At 40.6% G+C, this 19721-nt stretch overlaps 1 protein-coding gene and 1 pseudogene across 2 annotated transcripts in view; one reads left to right on the forward strand and one right to left on the reverse strand.

Annotated features, from left to right (window-relative positions):
• The window catches only part of Rad50 (RAD50 double strand break repair protein), a 73998-nt gene that overhangs the window by 16251 nt on the left and 38026 nt on the right, over nucleotides 1-19721 (forward strand). For both annotated transcript variants that reach the window (XM_023713213.1, XM_023713214.1), the window contains exons 4-14: nucleotides 350-556; nucleotides 2115-2297; nucleotides 3240-3397; nucleotides 4150-4325; nucleotides 5055-5292; nucleotides 13614-13803; nucleotides 14236-14362; nucleotides 14735-14928; nucleotides 17844-17954; nucleotides 18418-18510; nucleotides 18587-18700. In XM_023713213.1, the coding sequence (XP_023568981.1) occupies nucleotides 350-556; nucleotides 2115-2297; nucleotides 3240-3397; nucleotides 4150-4325; nucleotides 5055-5292; nucleotides 13614-13803; nucleotides 14236-14362; nucleotides 14735-14928; nucleotides 17844-17954; nucleotides 18418-18510; nucleotides 18587-18700 (1791 nt within the window). The remainder of the gene's footprint in view (nucleotides 1-349; nucleotides 557-2114; nucleotides 2298-3239; nucleotides 3398-4149; nucleotides 4326-5054; nucleotides 5293-13613; nucleotides 13804-14235; nucleotides 14363-14734; nucleotides 14929-17843; nucleotides 17955-18417; nucleotides 18511-18586; nucleotides 18701-19721) is intronic.
• LOC101586607 lies at nucleotides 5932-6768 on the reverse strand (annotated as a pseudogene).

The following is a 19721-nucleotide window of genomic DNA, read 5'->3' on the forward strand; positions in this document are numbered from 1 at the left end:
CTAATGACAAAAATTTTGTTCACAGTTACTAACGGTTATCTCTGGATAATACTTTTCACATTTATAAAAGTATTTTTCTGTAGTACACATAATTTTTTTTTTTTCCTTTTTTTTTTTGTACTAGAGATTGAACTCTGGGCCTTTGCAGTGAAACTTCATCCCCGGCCCACTGAGTTGTTCCAGCTGGGCTCAGATATGGGGTCCTATTTCCTCAGCCTTCCAGAGTGTTGGGATTATAGGCATGCTCCACCATGCCTCACTTACAGTGTTATTTTTGTAGTGAACAAACTTTTTCTTAATGAATTGTTCAGTGAAAAATTATTAATAATACTTTCACCTATGTATTCAGAATGACTTTGCTGAAAAGGAAACTCTGAAACAAAAACAAATAGATGAGATAAGGGATAAGAAAACAGGACTGGGAAGAATAATTGAGCTAAAATCAGAAATCCTCACTAAGAAGCAGAATGAGCTGAAAAACGTGAAGCATGAATTGCAGCAATTGGAAGGATCTTCAGACAGGATTCTTGAGTTGAACCGGGAGCTCACAAAAGCTGTAAGATATTTAAGTCATGTAATCATTGTAAAGTGTAAGATTTTTAAAATCTTGTCTTCTGAATTATTTTATCTGTTGCAGCTCGTAAGATTTTTTTTAATTTTTATTTTTATTACATGTTTACTGCACATAATGATTACATTCATTGTGGGAAGTTGGCCCATGTATTTACATCTTAATTCTCTTCTGCATCTTCCTCCCCCTTCTGCCTCCAACCTCCCTCCATCTGTTGGGCCTCTTTATTTGCAAAGGCTCTGTCTCCCTGGGTCTTGTACATCATTATAAACAAAAGTGTCTGCTTTTTATGTGATTTGATATAAAATTAACTTAGCTGAGTATCTTTTTTTAATGTATTAGTACAGGGTCTACAGGGTCTCACTACGTAGATCAGACTCATAATGATCCTCCTGTTTTCAGCTTTCCAAGCACTGGGATTACAGGCGTGCGCCACCACGCCCAGTCTCAGTCCCTGTCTCAGCGTGCCCCTGGGGTGGAGATGGCTTGGCACGGCACAGCATGGCACACCACACTAGGGATCAAACCCTAGTCCATGCGCTCTGCCTGCCTAAGCTGGTACTTTAGTCTGCTGAGCTATCAGACTGGCTCTTATCTGAATATCTTGATCATCCAATTTTTTTTTTTTTTTTCCGGAATCAGGGATTGAACTCGGTCCCTTGCGCTTGCCAGGGCAGCCATCTCCCCAGCCCCAACTTTTTGGTTTTAGAACCCAGTGGGTTGAAAATTATAAATCACCTGGGGAACTTGTAAAGATCACATATGCTTAGATTCTAAAGCACACTATCTTCTGAACCTCAGTCTCTTAAGGTATGGTAATACATGTTCCAGATGGAGCAGAACTAGGAAATTGTTACAAGCATCTTGGTTAAGAACCATATACTTGAGTAAGAAAACAAGTGTTTTCCTTCTAGGGTCTACACTGTATAATTTTTTTATGGTTTTTGTCTTTTTGTTTTTGCTCTCAGTGCCTTCAGGGCAGGTTTGGCTAGCTTGAGTTGTGGGGATCGAAGCACAGCAACTTGAGCCTGACTGCTTTGTTGAAGCAGCCACTTCAAGAACTGAGCTAAGGGGCAGGTCCCCATATGGTTTTTGTCTTGATAATATTTTTTTTTCCAAAACCAAGGATTGAACTCAGGCTCACGCTTATTCTACTGAGCTATCTGCCCAGCCCCTTTTGTGTGGTATATTCATAGTCAATTTCTTCTAGAATTGCTCAATTCTCTTGCTTGTTTCTAATCTGTCTCTTCAACAGTGTAAGCTTTTTAAAATTTGTCAGGTCCTCTCTTAAAGCCCATCTTTATAACTTAAGTAAATATTAATTAAACCCATCTAGGTTTGTTTACTAGTTTTCTACCATTATAACCTAGTAATTTTAGTAAGATTTTCCTTAAAGCATACATATCATCTATGTCTCTTCTCATTAAATATAAGCAAACAGTAATATTTTGACCATTCTGAGTAATTTCTGGTATATTTTTTCATTATTTTAATTCTGATACAAAATATATAAACTTGTGCATTTGTTTGAATTCTTGACTAGGAACATGAGTTAAGCAAGGCTGAGAAAAACAGCAATATAGAAACCCTAAAAGCAGAAGTGATAAGCCTTCAGAATGAGAAAGCAGGCCTAGACAGGGCCTTGCGTAAATTGGACCAGGAGATGGAGCAGTTAAATCATCACACAACAACCCGTACCCAGATGGAGATGCTGACTAAAGACAAAGTATGAATTCTCTTTGTTTGAATCATACTATTGAGCATTTAAAACTGATTATGTTGAGTTAGTAATTAATAGAGTATGAAGTATTTTTTGGTATTGACTTTATGTATTAAAGGTAAGAGAGCTAAATACCATAAAATAGACTTTTAGGTTTCAAAGTTGTTTATTATTGTTGTTTTGTCTTATTGAGACAGGGATTCACTCTTCATGTGGCTTTGAACTCACTAGGTAACCCAGGCTGGCCTTGAACTCCAGTGATCCTCCTGCCTCAGCATCTGGACTGCTGGGATTATAGGCATGTGCCACCACGCCTGGCTATTGCCTTTGAAATACAGATTGTGCTCTGTTGCCCAAGCTGGCTTCAAACTCCTGGGCTCAAATGATTCTCCTGCTTCAGCCCTGAGTAGCAAGGATTATAGGCTTGTACCACTATGACTGGCAAAGTTAATTTTAATTATAAAATGTTAATAATACATGGGCTGGCGAGATAGCTCAAGTGGTCTAAAGCTCAGGCAAGCCTAGGCAAAGTTCAGGGACCACGGTTTGATTCCTGGCACCATATGCCACTCCAGCCCCAGGCTGAGCCAGCCTCAAAAAAAAAAAAAAAGTTACTAATACAGACGTACACATCCCTAAACACACATACCCGTTGCTATTTACTTTTAGTGTGTGGAAGTTTTAAATGTTTCTATATTAGACTTGTTAATCTTTTAAGGTTTAGAATTACTCACTTGCTTTTTTGTTTGTAATGGGAATTGAACTTAGGACCTTGCACTTGCCAGGCAGGCACTGTGCTGCTCAGCTATGTTCCCAGCCTCCTACTTATACTTTTGTAGTTTTATTTTTTGTCAAAACTTTAGTCAATCTGGAATTTATTTTTGCTTGGGGATGTAATGTAGAGATAGAAGGTTAATTTTCTAAGGTGTTTTTATTTTTATCCTACAGGCTGACAGAGATGAGCAAATCAGAAAAATAAAATCTAGGCATAGTGATGAACTAACTTCACTGTTGGGGTACTTTCCCAACAAAAAACAGCTTGAAGACTGGCTCCATAGTAAATCAAAAGAAATTAATCAGACCAGGGATAGACTTGCCAAATTGAAGTAAGTAGTTGCAACATTACTATGGTAATAGAAATCCGTTAACTTCATGCTTTTATCTTTTATTGTTTTAAGTAATGTATTGTCATGAAATGGCATGTTATATTAATTGGCCTACTTTTTGCAAGTTAGGTAAAATGGTAATTAGTGTTGACTGGGTCTTCTCTCCTTTGGAAATATGTAGATGTTAGTAAAAGCATTAAAATTCTGAAATTTGGGGCTAGGGAGATGGCTCATTAGAATTAGCACTTCCTTGCCAAGCGCAAGGGCCTGAGTTCAATCCCCGGTTCCGCAAAAAAATAAATAAATAAATAAATAAATAAAATAAAATTCTGAAATTTAAAAAGCTGAAATTTTCTTTGCATTTCTATTAACCCATTATAAAAAAAAAGATCATTTTTATCAGATGTAATCTTAGATGGTAGTTGGATAAGAGGGTCAAAAATTTTACATAGAATATTGAAGTTTGGGGATTGGAGAAATAACTCTGCAGTCTAAGCACCTGCCTGGCAAATGCAAGGACCAGGTTTGATCCCTAGTAGCCATGCCAGCCCAGAACCCTGAGTGCACTGTGCCAGCCACCAGAACAGGGTGTGGTGGTGCATGCCTGTAATCCCAGTGCTGGGGAGGCTGAGACAGGAGGATCACTATGATTCTGAGTTGCATAGTAAGACCCTGTACCAAATAAATGAATAAAAGATTTTAAGAAAAGAATATTGAAGTTTGATTATAATTAACACTTGTTTTTCTTTTAGCAAGGAACTAGCATCAGCTGAGCAAAATAAAAATCATATAAGTAATGAACTAAAAAGAAAGGAAGAGCAGCTGTCCACTTATGAAGACAAACTATTTGATGTTTGTGGTAGTCAGGATTTTGAAATCGATTTAGACAGGCTTAAAGAGGATATTGAAAAATCTTCAAAACAGCGAGGTATGCTACCAGTTTTGTCTTACTAAAGCACATTGACACCTTGGAATTTTCATTTACAGATAGCCATTAAGGGTTGGAGATTTAAATACCTTGATATGGAGCCAAAATTCGTTGGCATTTAACAGTAGCTATAGCGTACTTCTTTGTGATTTTGCACAGTATGTTGATATCTTCCTGTGTTTCACATTCATTGTCTGCAAAGTAAAGAACTACCTTCCATCCAGGGCATTGGTGGAGAGCCTATGGCTTGCGTGTCTCAGTTCCTCAAATGAAGTTTGTCATTGAAAGCTCTAAAAGGTTCACCATTATTGATCTAGGCTATTACACTTGATCTTAGCCAAAAGGCCGAGAAGTGATTGATCTAGGATATTAAAGAGGCATAAATAGGATTATAAGTAAAGTCTTGAAAGTAATTCCTGGCATATAGAAATCTTTCAGTAGGGCAGGGGAGATAGCTCATTAGAATAAACACTTGACTGGCAAGAGCAGTGTCCTAAGTTCAATCCCCAGTACAGCAAAACAAAAGAAAGAAATATTTCAGTAGTTGTTACATGTTCTGTGTGTTAAAATAGTTTATGCAGGTCTGAATATGTTACGGCCTTTGGAAGAAGTCCTAAATGTGAGAGAATTTTTATTTCATGTTTATAGGTTTGAAAAGCAAGAACAATTATAGAATTAGAAAAGTTGTACATTTTTCTCACTGGATCCTTATTGATTTTCCTAAAATAGCTATGCTGGCTGGAGCCACTGCAGTTTACTCTCAGTTCATTACTCAGCTAACAGATGAAAACCAGTCGTGTTGCCCTGTCTGTCAGAGAGGTTTTCAGACAGAGGCTGAATTACAAGAAGTCATCAGCGATTTGCAGTCTAAGCTGCGGCTTGCTCCAGATAAACTCAAGTCAACAGAGTTAGAGCTGAAGAAAAAAGAAAAGCGTCGAGATGAAATGCTGGGGCTTCTGCCCATGAGGTGAGAACAGGGGTTATCATTACTATACATGCAGTGGCTGTGTTGTAAAGATACTCAGAGAGTCCCTGGCCTGTGGTAAATGCTTAGTAAGGATATGTTGAAAGAATAAACATTGAAGTCAAGAGTTTTTATACTCTGAATTAGTATATTCTATTTTACAATACATCCAAGATAGTAGAATCAATAGTTCAGTGTAAAGCTAAGCTTGTAGTTTGGCGTGATGGCACAGGTCTGTCGTCCAGCACTTGGGAGGCTGAGGCAAGAGGATCACTGCTTGCTCAAGGCCAGGCTGTACTATAAAGTGAGGCCCTGTCTCAAAAAACCAAATACTATTATTATTTTTTTTATACTAGGAATTGAACTCAGGACCTTGCATCTGCCAGGCAAATGTTTGTGCCACTGAGCGGTATCCCCATTGCTCAAAAAATCAAATGCCAGGTGTTGTGTCACATGCCTGTAATCCCAGTACTCAGGAGGCTGAAGCAGGCAGATGCTTTCAAGTTCGATACCAGCCTGGGCTACAAAGTGAGTTCAAGGCCAGCCTGAACTATATTGTGAGACCCTGTCTCAAATGAAAATAAAAGAATAAGTAAGCAGACTAGCTAAACTTGTTTCTTTTTTTTTTTTTTTTTTTACAGACAGTCATAGAGTTCTTTATTTCCACAGAGCAGAGGCTGGAACCCAGGCCCCTTCTGTCCCCATAGCTCCCACTGTATCTAGAGGCATGGTGTGGCTTGTGGCTCATCCATCTCTGCTGGGAGGCACAGGCAAAGCTGCAGTGAGGAGCACCTTTGGGGTTCACACAGCTCTCCACTGAGCACTTTTGTGGGAGTTGCTCTGCCAGTGAGCTCTCCGAGGGTAGGAGGTGAGCGCTGGGGTCAGGTCCCAGGGCAGGTTTCCTTCCTATCACAGCTTCCGGGCCTTCCTGGGGCGGCAGCTGTTGTGTGGGTGAGGGGTGTTGTGTGTGAGCTCACTTCCAGGCCACCCATGGTCAGGCCCTTGATGGCAGACCAGTGCCTGGGGCCTCGGCCTTTCACTACAACTCGGACGTGTGTCACGCCCTTCACTGTCGCTTTCGCCACTGCGGCTATGCCTGCCGTCTGCACTGCGATGCCCGTGCCCTTCTTGGCATTCCGAAACCCTTCCGTGCCGCAGTGGAAGTTCGGGCCAGGGACACGATGGTGGAGGAGACCACCTGGATATGTGTGTTGTAGGTTGCTTTAACATGTGCAACTGGGACCTCTTCAAATTTCTTCCCTGCCCATCACAGAGAGCTCTCTTCTGGAACTGGAGGGAAAATGCTGAATTTTCTGTGACTCGGAGGTTCCTTCTCAATTTCTGGTTTGGCCGCCACTTCTTGCATCTCCTGGGTGCCCGTGTGGATGGTCGGGTTGGGACTGCAGCCACAACCCTGGTCGTCAGGGGCTGAGTCCATGACTGCAGAATGAAAGCCCTCGCATTTCTTACAAACTGCATGACTTGAATTTGACTCCAGTCAGCTCCCCTAAACTTATTTCTTAAACTAGTCAAGAAGTTTGTGTGTGTGTGAAAGACTTGGCTTGAGGGAATATAAATTTTGACAGATATATAGAACTGTTTGTTGATAAAGTCACTTGCTCTCTCTGTTTTTTGTTTTTTGGTTTTTTTTTTTGGTAGAACCGGGGTTTGAACTCAGACCCTTGCGCTTGCCAGGCAAGCACTTATTCTATTGAGCCATCTCCCTGGCCCCGATAAAGTCACTTTCTTAATCCAGCAAAAGAAGTAGAATACTTAACAGCAGGGCCAACCTGATAGCTCAGCGGACCGAAGCACCTGCTTAGGCAGAGTGCAGAGGCCGGGTTCAATCCTTGGTGTGCCGTGCGGGCCCTGCTCCCAGGGCTAAGACAGCAATTGAGACTGGGCATGGTGGTGCGCCCCTGTACTACCAGCACTTGGGAGGCTGTAAACAGGAGAATCACTGTGAGTCCTATCTACCTAGTGAAACCCTGAACACCCTGTAGACCCTGCCCTGAGTACAGGGGGAAAAATTACTTAAAAGCTCTTCCCTAAACTAAATTTTAAACTCTTATTTGTATGCAATGGTTTCTCTGTGGCTCCTGGAGCATAGAGCATGGAGATGGTTAAGACACGACCCACCAGGAGCTAGTTAGCTACGAGGATGGGCTGATTACAAAGAAACCCTCTCAGAATGAGTTAGGTGGTTTTACTAGTGTTCAAAAATGGTTCAAACAAATGCATTATTTAAGAGAAAAGCTAGTGAGTCCAGAATGTAAAAAAAAAAGTTTTGAGGATGATGAGGAAAAGGGAAAATAAAGCCTAGAGAAGTTGGTTCACCTCAGGTAAAAGAAGGACAGGGAGAAGCAAAACAGAAGTTTGTGCCCTGGGAAGGGGTGTGTGGCATCTGCTGAGCTGAAGTGTTACCTACAGTTTGGGGGATAGATTGTAGGGATTGTTTGATTCTCTCAAATTGAAAACTAGGGTTACATAATGTTCAGGCCTCATGATAACTCTTACAGATGATAGGGAGCCATTGTAAAGGATTTAATGAATGATGTAGGAAAATTAATATTATATTAATAACACTGGGTAGATTTGAGTGAGAAAATCTGTAGAAGTAGAAAAGCTAAGAGAGCATGTTGTCTAGGAAATCAAAGAAAAATCTCGGAAAAAGGAAAAGGAAAGTTTTACTATGTGCTTTATGGCAGCTAGGTCCTAATGTGTCCTTGTGGACTCTGCCTCCTGATACTTTTTTTTTTTTTGGCTGTCTAGGCCCACCTTAAGGGCAGATCTGGGGTGGCATGTGGTGCTGGGGATCCAACCATGGTCCCCTGCAGCACCTGACTTGAGTTTGTCCAAGCAGGCGCTTTAGACAAAATGAGCTATCCTGCCAGCCCCTGCCTCCTGGTATTCTTATGCTCATGTCTAGTCTCCTCTTGTATGGTTGCCTTAGCTTTACTTAATGTGTAGGGATGAGGGAGGCACACAAGTGCTACAGTCCATAGTAACCAATAAAATAGGACAAGAGTGATAGCAAGTTTCTTCTAGGACTTGGTAATCTAAGGTACTGTGACTCCCCTCCATCCAGTCCAGGAGGCCAGGAGGATCTCTTTCTCTCTCTCTTTTGCGGTACCAGAGATTGAACTCAGGACCTTGCACTTGCCAGGCAGGCGCTTATGTCACTGAGCTATCTCCCCTACCCTAATTGGGAAGATCTAAGTGCTGTGTTGTGAGCAGCCCTGTGTGGTGGAGGCCCACCTGATGAGGGGCTGAGGCCTTTGAATAAGGGGGTGTAGAAGCAGTTTATAGCAGTCAGCCTTGAGATTATCCCAGCCCCGCTGACGGCTGGTCTGCACTTCTATCAGAGACAGTGCATCAGAAGCCGATCTCCCTGTCTTAAGATCTGAGAAATAAATGCTCTTGTGTTAAGCTGCTATCTTTGGGGTTATTTTGTTATGTAACAGTAGATAACTAACAAAACATCGAGAATAAAAACCAAGATAGTTGGGGCAACAGAAAGAATGTGATAAGATAGAGCACTAGTTTGAAAATGGAAAGGAAATAGAGTAATAAGGTAATATCTTGAAATGAAATGATCAAAAATTAGATAAAACATAAAGTTAATAGAAAGAGCACGTGGAAGGAAAATGTCCTAGTCGCGAGCATTGGTGCAGGGCTTGGTTAGGACCTTGCCGTTGCAGCCCCCCTTCTCAGAGCAGAGCACTTCCAACACGTTGTGTCTCCTCAGTTTCTTGTTCTTTGGACTTTGGTAACTATTTGCTAATCAAAGGAGAACTGAGTGTCTGTTTTATTTATTGTGTTTAACAAACCACTGAAAGCCTGTGTCTCACACCAGCAGTTGATTGTGTTCCACAGTTCTGTGGGTACCTGGGTGGCTTTCACCTAGGACTTTGAGGTAGCTGCAATCTGAGATTGCATACAGCCATCTCGAGGGTTACCAGGGCTGGCTGTTGAGTATGCGCGGTTTCCTCAGAGCTGCTGGGGCTGTCAAGCAGGGTGCATTTGCATGATATCCGTGTGAGTCTTGCTTTCTGGAAGCAGAGAAGTTGGATTTCAAGAGGATGTGGAAGCTGCTGAAAGCTCTCAGGGCCTGGGCCTAGCAACTGCACAGTGGAAACATCTTTTTAAAAATCTTTTTTTTTTTTTTTTTCAAAATTTTATTGATAAATAAATAGCAGTGAGACAGTTTCAAATCAAATTGGAAGTACAGATTCAACAAATAACACACTGCGTATATTCTTCTTAGTGGTTAATTGCTGTACAAGATGCGGACTTGAGATCCTATTTACAAACACCATTAGAACAAATCATTCTATTCATTAAGAGAATACAACTATATATCTATCCCAACCACTTTGAATACACAGATACAAAATGGACATTCATCGGTATACCCCATTTTTTCTAAGTTCCATTATTGAATATTATAGGTGTGTAAACTAAGCAAAATATTCTAAAAGAGTCCAGTAGCCCATAATAGCATTGGGTCTTCTGTTTAACTGGCAATGTCAGAAATTATTGACCTGAGTCCCCCACAGCTCAACTTAACAACATGGCTTTACTTCCTATATTTCGTCTTCATACTTTTCTACTGGATGGTTAAGACCAAGGTAAAGCAGGACCTGTGCAACAAGAGTTGTAGCTTTTTGGTCTGAGAAGGTCAGTGAAATGCCCTCAGGATTTATCCTGAGATCCTGTACCTCAGATTGTAGAACCTTTGTCAGTGTCACCCACGTGGATGAGTCACGGCCATTGCTTGGCCAATGTGCTCTCTGTGAAAGCCTGAGAGAGTGTTTTTTCCCCATGTGTTAAGAATATTTTTATTTATTTATTTGGTACAGGGTTTTGCTACACAGCTCAGGCTCATAGTGATCATCCTGTCTCAGCCTCTCCAGTGCTGGGATTACAGGTGTGTACCACCATGCCTGGTTTCAGCTGACACAGCACAGGGCTGGCATGGCACGCGGTACCAGAAATCTGACCCATGTCCTTGTGCTTGGCAGGCAGGTACTTAAACTGGCAAGCTGTCTCCCTAGCCCAGAAATGTCTGTCTTCTTCTGTTGGTGACAACAGTCACAGAGCCTGCTGAGACTCAAATGAGAGACCTCTGACCTCATGCTGGGAGGATGGAGGGCCTGTGGCTGGCCTTAATCAGCAACTGTAGGTCCACAGTAGCATTGTGTGCCACTGTGCTCATGAAGGAAAGCTAAGGCTAGGAAAGCTGTAGAGGAAGCCCTGATTGCTAAGGGAGGACCTGTGTATGGTGGAACATTTTCCACTAAAAGAATCACAAGTGAGCCCAAGAAGAGCAGGCTAATGATGGGCCTTGGTTTCCTTTACCAGGCTCTAGCAGAAAGTCATCCTGATGAACTGGAGAAAGATAATTTAGGAAAAATGACAAGTCCTCTCTCATTTGTACATTTACATATTTTATAACATTTAAAGCCACAAATGAGGGGGCCTACCCTTAGCTCAGTTATTTAAGCCCCTGCTCATGCAAAGACAGTCAGGAGCAGGATTCCGTAGTTCAATCTCTGGCTCTACCTGCTTTACCAGACCTGCCCATCAGGCATCCTGAGCCACAAAAAAAAAAAAAAAAAAATCCTTTGGGGGCCGGGAAAGATGGCTCAGTAAAATAAGCTCTTCCCTACTGAGTTCAATCCCTGGTTGGGCGGGGGAGGGGGGTATCCACAAATGAAAGGTCAGTAATAAACTAAGGGGACTTTTTTCCCCTAGGGTGGAAAAATAGAAGTATACAGTTGTTACACCAATTTCTAATTTCAAACTTTGACTCTGCGACCTTAGGGAGGTTACTTGACCCATCTGGGCCTTAGTTTCCCGTGTAAAGTGTGGTTGTTGACTTAGATGATCAGTGCCTTGGAGGAGTAGACGGTAGTTACTGGGATAAGGAGTAGCTGGAGGGTAATAGTGTAGGGGGAGGTGCTGATGAAGGGAGCACTCGAGTGGAGACCTGAGAGAACTGAGGAGCTAGCCATGTAGTTGCCCAGAAGAGCACTCCCAGCAATACAGAGTCACAGCCTTGCCTGACCCAAAGGCCTAATGGAAAAGTTGTAGAAAGTAAACCTAGGGAAGTAGTGAAGGCCATGTCTTACTTTTCTCATTGCTGAGACAACGTACCCAACACCCAAGTTACAGAAGGAAATGTAGAGGTTTCAGTCTGTAGTAGGCTGATGCCAAGGCAGGGTGGCCTGTCAGAGGGGCATTGCAGAGGTGAAAGTTTGTGGCAAAGTAAGCAGGCGGAAGGCAGCAGCAGGCCCTGCCACCGGGGTGCGCTGAGATGTCAATTGAGAATGGTGGCACACCTATAACCCCAGCTCTTGCAAGGCTGTGAACAGGTGGATCACTCAATCTAGTAGTGAGAACCTGAACACCCTGTAGACCCTTCCCTAAAAAAAAAAAAAAAAATTAAATTAATTTCAAATAAAAGTTTAGGGGGCCTGCTGGTTAGATCAGTTGTTTAAGGGCCTGTTTATGCAAACATAGTCAGGCACAGGATACAGGCAGTTCCATCCCCACCTCCACATGCCTTATCAGACCCGCCCTTAAGGCAGCCTGAGCCAGCCCCCCCCCATGAATTTTTTAAAAACTCATACAAGTTTTATTACTTTAATAGTGTATTTATTACTTCAGTAAAAATAGGTCTGGAGCCAGGTTTTTTTTTGCAGAACCGGGGATTGAACTTATGCCCTTGTGCTTGCCAGACAAGTGCTTATTCTACAGAGCTATCTCCTCAGCCCCCAGTAATTGTTTTAGAGTATTGACAATAAAAAAGGGTGAATAACTTCTTTATAATATTTTCTGGGGTACTAGGAATCAAACTCACCTTGTGCTTGCCCGGCAGGCACTGCCACTGATCTATATTCTCAGTTCAATAACTTTTGTACTTTAAACCCATGTAACCATTTGACTAAGTGGCTGGCTTCCTTCCTTCCTTTGTAGTTTTTTTTTCTTAAAAATTTATAATTTTGAAATTTACAAAAAGTTGTGAAAATACTCATCACCCAGCTTTTCCTGATACTAATAATCTAAGTATCCATAATATTGTTATCAAAACCAGGAAATTAACATTAATATAATGCTACTAAATTACAAACTACTCTTGAACTGCATATTTTCCATTACTGTCCATTTTGCATCCAACCCAGAATTTATTTTTAATAGCTTTTTATGTTTCTATTTTTATTTGTTTCAAAATATAAAAAAGTCAAGATCTTTTACATCAGTAATCTCAGATGAGACCGTGCAACGCAATTCATTGTGTATAACCAACCTAGAATTTAATACTGCATCTAGTTGTTATTTCTTCTGAAGTGTGCAACAGTTTATTGGTCTTTTTAATCTTTTGTGACCTTAATATTTTTTAAAAAATTAAATTTATTAGTACATTTTTGATAATACATAATGATCACATTAATCATAGGGTATTTGTACCTGTACATAATGTATCTGTTTTTATTTATTTTTTAATTTGGCACAAGGTCTTGCTATGCAGCTCAGACTCATGGTGATCCTCTTCTCTCAGCTTCCCCGGTGCTGGAATTACAGGAGTGCACCATGGGCGTGGCATGTGGTACTGCAGATTGAACCTGGGTCCTTGTGCTTGCCGGGCAGGTGCTTAGACTGCTGAGCTATCTCCCCAGCCGCTGTACATAATAAATCTTGATTCCTTCTAATTTTCCCATTTCTTCCTCCCCCTCCTTATTAGTGAAAGCCATGTTTCCATTTTTTTTCTTCTATGACCTTGACATTTTTTGATGAATATGATCAGTTATTTTGTAGAATAGCTTTCAGCTTGGTAATCATTGTAAGCAGGCTCTACCAGTTAATGTGAAAAGTAAGCAGAAATTTGAGAAGCAGAATATTTACATATTCTCTACATATCTTTTGTCAAGATATTTTCAATAACAAAAAAACAATAGCAACTTTACAGTGAGAAATATACCTGACACTATCTTCACAAAGTAAGATTTACACTGCTAATAATAAGACAGTGCAATATCGTGTACCACTGATAAGATGTTCAGAAAAGGAACATTACTGTGGTATTCTTGCTCAGAATATATAATCTTAGTCTGAGTATGGAAAAATATCAGATAAATTATTTGTGTGTGTGTGTGTGTGGCCAGCTCAGCCCACCAGGGGGCGGGGCTGGCTGGCATGTGGTGCTGGGGGATCGAACCGCGGTCCCTGTGCTTTGCTAAGCTTGTTCTAAGTAGGTGCTTTAGACCACTGAGCCATCGCACCAGCCCCAAATTGTTTTTAATTGTGTGGTTTTTATTAAGGCAAAACATAATTGATTTGAAGGAGAAGGAAATACCAGAATTAAGAAACAAACTGCAGAATGTCAATAGAGACATACAGCGTCTAAAAAATGACATAGAGGAACAGGAAACGCTGTTGGGTACCATAATGCCTGAAGAAGAAAGTGCCAAAGTATGTCTGACAGATGTTACAATTATGGAGAGGCTTCAGGTAAGTTTATTGTAGCTTAAGGCGGAATATAACTTGTTGCATGATGACTTGAATGTGAGATGAGAGTATTAAGCTAGTTTTCATGTACAGGTAGCTTCAAGGAGCATCTGGGATTACATTTTTCTTTATCAATTTTGGAAATTACATAATTCTGTTTCTTATTTTTCATCCACTTTCATTAGTCTCACTTTAAAAAACATTAGTACCTGTTTGTGATACCTAGTGATTACAGTCATCATGTGGAGTTGATGCATGTGCGTAGCAAACTTAATTTCTTTCGCCTCCCCTTCCCGTCTATCTCTCTTGTAACCCTAACTCACACTTGAATTACTAAAAATGAATTTTACTTTCATTCTATTTAATTTTGTTTAAAAACTTGGGTTACCATAGTTCAGTAAGTTTCTTAGAGGAAATAACTATTCTGTTGTTAAGATGGAACTTAAAGATGTTGAAAGAAAAATTGCACAACAAAAAGCAAAACTACAAGGAATAAATTTGGATCGAACTGTTCAACAAGTAAACCAAGAAAAACAAGAAAAACAACACAAATTAGATACAGGTAATGTGATCTATTCTTAATTGTACCCTTAAGGACTTCCTTCTTGCCAGTAACTTTTTTTTACAATAAATTTATACCCATAAATTTATACCTGGAAGAAAAAACTTTCTTCTTCCAGCTATAGTATATTCTTTCTCTTTTCTCAAAAGTATCACTTTTCTTGCTTTTCACAACAAATTTGATGTGAGTGGCCAGGAGGGGACAGAAAGCGGAAGCTCCAAGAAGGTTGGTGCTCTTATCATCCTTTTTTTTTGCAGTTGATAGGATTCAAAAGAAATTCAGCCTTTATGGATTCTATAGATCTATAAAAATTAGAAGGATGATTCTAATAGCATTTTCTATAATCACTATGTCAATAATGTTTTTGTGCAGTTTCCAGTAAGATTGAATTGAATCGTAAGCTTATACAGGACCAGCAGGAGCAAATACAACACCTAAAAAGTACAACAAATGAACTTAAATCAGAGAAACTTCAGATAGCCACTAATTTACAACGTCATGAGCAGCTTGAGGAGCAAACTGTGGAATTATTCACTGAAGTTCAGTCTTTACACAGAGAGATAAAAGTAAGATCATTCATATATGTTTGTTTTTTAAATCAGTTCAAATATATAAAGTCCTTTTTGCTGGGATAGTGGGCAGAACTATGGTTATTGTGAGAATCAAATGAAAAACAATACAATTATTTATGTGGTTCCTGAGTGAAAGAATTTGTACTAATAAGTAAAGATTCCTGAAAGGAAAAGTTTGGACATGGTAAGGAGGAGCCAGCTGCCTCGCTGAGTGGTGCTCTCCATGTTACTGAACGTGGTCAGTTGGTGGTTGGGTCCCTTTATGTAACGATTCCTTCTCCTGTGGGAAGTTTGCGTCTCTCCGTGACAGACGCATTCCATCATAGCACTGTGTCCACACAATTCCAGATATAGTCTCAGTCCTTGCCAGACCAGCGGGGAGAGTTGCCATGTGTACTGCACTGCATTTGCCAAGCTTTATATTGATTAATCAAATCTAACACCAGTTAGATTCATCAAGAGTTTTAGAAACAGCAGCCTAATCTAATTATATAATTATACCAACTATAAAGTACTGAGTAAGTTACTAAATCTGTTTATCACTAATTCCTATAAATTCTTTATTAAAATAATTTTTTTTTTTTTTGCAGAACTGGGGATTGAACTCAGGCCCTTGCGCTTGCCAGGGAAGCACTTATTTTACTGAGCCATCTCCCCGGCCCTGGATTGCAAATTATCAATCTTAGTGTATAAATACATTATCCTACATTTATATTACTATTATTTTTAATTTTAGTTTTGCAGAACCAGGGATTGAACTCAGGCCCGTGCGCTTGCCAGGGAAACACTTATTTACTGAGCCATCTCCCTGGTCCCTGTTTTTTATTATTTATAAATCATTTAAGCATTGAAACATTTAGTGTCTCAATAATCTTGTTGGGAGAAATGACTAAATCTCCTTTTCATAGGAAAATGAAATTTACAGGGGACGGGGAGATGGCTCAGTAGAATAAGCGTAAGGGCCTGAGTTCAATCCCCAGTTCTGCCAAAAAAGAAAAACGAAATTTAGAAAAGCCCCCTGAGTTGCCCAAGTTCATATACCTAGTAAGAGACAGGGTTGATTTTTCAGATAGGTCTCTAGCACTGAAGACATTTGGCTTCACACCACACATCACATAGTAGTATTAGAAAATTCACCTACTTTGAAGCAATACTAAAGAATTGTGCATTGTTATTTCTCAATAAAATTATGGAAAAAAAAGAATTGTGTCTACCTTTACAGACTCAATAGCTATTTTAGAACCTTAAGGTTCTTCATGATCATTGAACAGTAGTTATCATGTAAATGTATTGTAGAGAGGATACAAGGCTGAAGAATGTGACCTGGAAGCCCCTTTCTTTCCCAAATGGGGGGGGGGGTCACATCAGCGTCTAAGTAGTGCTGTTTCTATTGTTGGGAAATAACTGCTTAACAGACTAAACTTCAGTTCAGATGCTTTTTTTCTAACCATTGTACTCATGTAAAGGAGAATCCTGGGTTAGATGGACTTTCTTATTCTTTGGTCACTCAGCTTACATTGACACTCCAGTTGTGGCAATGTAACTGGAAACACATGGCCTAGAGTAAGAACCAAGTCAGTGACTGATGCAGTGTTACATGCTCAACAGGGTTAAAATCTTGACTTCTTCCTTTATTTTTATCATGACCTGAGAACAGTTATTCTCTGTGCTTATTTGCTATTCTGAAATATTGGGATGAAAATTATGGTACCTGCCTGTGGTAGATTGGCAACTAGTGGCCAACTTGTAATACCGAACTGAACTAGTGGGGTACTGAGTGTGGGAGGCCCACCTGAGGATTATTGCCAACAAAATAAAAAAGAACTAGAGAAGAAGGGGGCTGTTGGTTCTCCTGGAGGAGCTGGTCATGCTGGCTTTCCTGCTATGAAGGTGACTATCACTGGGAATGAGGAGCTCTGGGCTTTACTTTGAGCTTTGCGTACTACCTCCAGTGTAGATTCCTCAGCCTGCTGGCTCCAGAGAGGAAGATTGTGCACTGTTCAGTGTCCTGGAGAAGCTTGTCACGCAGGCTTTCTTATATAGACTCAGCTGTTTTCTTTCTTTCTTTCTTTTTTTTTTTTTTTTGGGGGAACTGGGGGTTGAACTCAGGCCCTTGTGCTTCCAGGCAAGCACTTCTTCCACTGAGCCATCTCCCCGGCCCCCGACTCAGCTGCTTTCATGGTCAGAGAAGCTTGGGCCCTCACTGTTGCTGAGGATGGCTGTGGTACCTTTCTGGGGAGCTCTGGCGCTCACCTTGAGCACTGCTTCCTGGCTCCAGTGCAGATTCCTCAGCCTGCTCTCACAGACCCTTCGTCCCACTGGATGGACTTTCTAGCTTCTACCACTGACCTTCGGGCCTTCACAGCACAAATCCGTGAAGCAGATTTGCATGGGACATTGTCATGAGCCCTCGGCCAGTTGGAATTGTGGGGACATTGTGGTAGGGTGTAGGTCTTTAGCTGGACATACAGGACATTGTCATGGGATCCAAGCCCTTAGCTGGATTCTTTTGGTCTTTAGTGTATGGTCAGATTTCCTGCACTCTGCATATGACTCTTTGGGTGACTCTTAGAAACAGTCCTACAAATTGTGTATCCTGCATTGTTTCCCTTATAAGCCCTGACTGCAGCTCTTCTTCTCGGGGTGAAGAGAAGGAAAAAATGAGTTGATCTTAAGCGTGGCACATAGAAGGTACCTTTATTGTTAAGACTGAAGTCGGCCACCTAAAATAAGATCGCAGGAGCTGGGCAGGGCTATGCATACCTGTAACCCCAGCACTCAGGAGGGTGAAGCAGGAGGATTGCTGTGAGTTCAAGGCCAGCCTGGACTACATAGCAAGACCCTGTTTCAGAAAACAAAAAAAGATAATGCGATATTATGTAAGATGTTATGTCTTCTTATATTTTTAGGATGCTAAAGAGCAAATCAATCCTTTGGAAACAACACTGGAAAGGTTCCAACAGGAAAAAGAAGACTTAGCCAACAAAAAACATGAAAGCAGCAAAATAGCACAGGATAAAGTAAGATTTCACTTGTTTTTCAAATCCATATTAAAGTTATGGTACTATTATCTCATATGAAATTAAATAGTTTAAGATAAATAGTATTTTTCAGATTCACGATATAATTCTATTTTTCTTTTTAATGGTGCTGGGGATTGATTCAAGCCTTGCCCATGCTAGGCAAACACCCTACTGCTAAGTTACATTTTCAGCCCTTACTCTTCCAGAAATTTTGACATTACAAGTTCTTGGATTAAATAAGGATCAAACTTAAAATATTTTACCTTATAATTTAAAAACAGAAGTTAGGAATCAAGACTATTGGATTCATTCTCATTGGCAATAAAGGAATTTACCTGAGATCATATTGGGTAGTGCAGAAACTAGAACCAAAGATATCCTTTCAAGCCAGTGTTTCTCTGTATTCTGTTAAATACCCTGGTCCCAACCATTGTAAGTTCAATAAATATTTTTTCCACAGCTGAACGATCTCAAAGAGAAAGTTAAAAATATTCATGGCTATATAAAGGACATTGAGAATTATGTTCGAGATGGAAAAGATGATTATAAGAAGGTAATTTAAAACTTAAAAATCATTTATTTAGTTATATTTTCATTTCGAGTGCTTCAAGAATTTTCTTTCTTTGTAGCAAAAAGAAACTGAACTTAATGCAGTAATAGCTCAACTAAGTGAATATGACAAACAGAAAGAAAAGATAAGCAAAGAAATGGGAGTCATGAGACAAGATATTGATACACAGAAGGTAGGTCTTTCTGTTGTTGGAATCATGTAAGCCTGTAACATACTTTTCTGTACTGAGCTTTATTATAATACATCCACTGAATAGAAATGCAAACAGCAGTTCTAATAACATTTATCTTTTCATTTGTTGTTATTTTCAAGCCCGTGTGCTAAAACTTTAAAAGCCCATGTGCTGTGCCAGGGAGATGGCTCAATAGAATAAGCACTTACCTGGCAAGCGCAAGGGCCTGAGTTCAATCTCCGGTTCTGAAAAAAAAAAAAAAAAGCCCATGTGCTAAAACTTCAAAGTCATAAAATTAAAGCTGTCCTTTTCCTTCTAATACCCAGTCTGAGTGTTGTTTCTTTCCTTTTTAATTGTGTGTGTGTGTATGTGTGTGTTTATTTTTTTTCTGTATTTTAGGGAAGGGTCTACAGGGTGTTCAGGGTCTCACTCCTAGATTGGACTTGCTGTGATCCGTCTGTTTACAGCCTCCCAAGATCTGGGATTATAGGCGTGCACCACCATGCCCAGAGTACCCTGGAGGTGGGGCCGGCAGGCAGGCCTGGGATCAAACCCTGGGCCCCTGAGCCTGCTTGCAAGCACTTTAATCCGCTGAGCTATTTGCCGGGCCCAATTTTATGTGTTTGGTACAGGGTCTCATTAGGCAGCTCAGACTCGTAGTGATCCTCCTGTTTTCAGCCTCCCTATCCCTGACATTACAGGTGTGCACCACCATGCCTGGACTCTGTTGCTGGCTCAGTGCGCCCCAGGAGGGGGCCGGTGTGGTGTGCTGTACCAGGGATTGAACCTCGGCCCCAGTGTTTGCCTATGCAGGAGCTTATTTTGCTGAGCTATCTTGCCAGCCCTTCGATGTCATTTCTGTTACAGTTTTTCTTTTGTTATGGTGTTCTTTTGTTGTGTTTTATTTGCAGTACTAAGGGATCTAACCTGTGGGTGTTGAGCTGCATTCAAGCCCACTTTTTATTTTTTATTTTGAGACACACTGTCCCTAAGATCAGCAGGATGAGCTGGATGTGGTGGC

Source organism: Octodon degus, unplaced genomic scaffold (genome assembly GCF_000260255.1).
Source record: "Octodon degus isolate 3935 unplaced genomic scaffold, OctDeg1.0 scaffold00029, whole genome shotgun sequence".
NCBI classification, from domain to species: Eukaryota; Metazoa; Chordata; class Mammalia; order Rodentia; family Octodontidae; genus Octodon; species Octodon degus.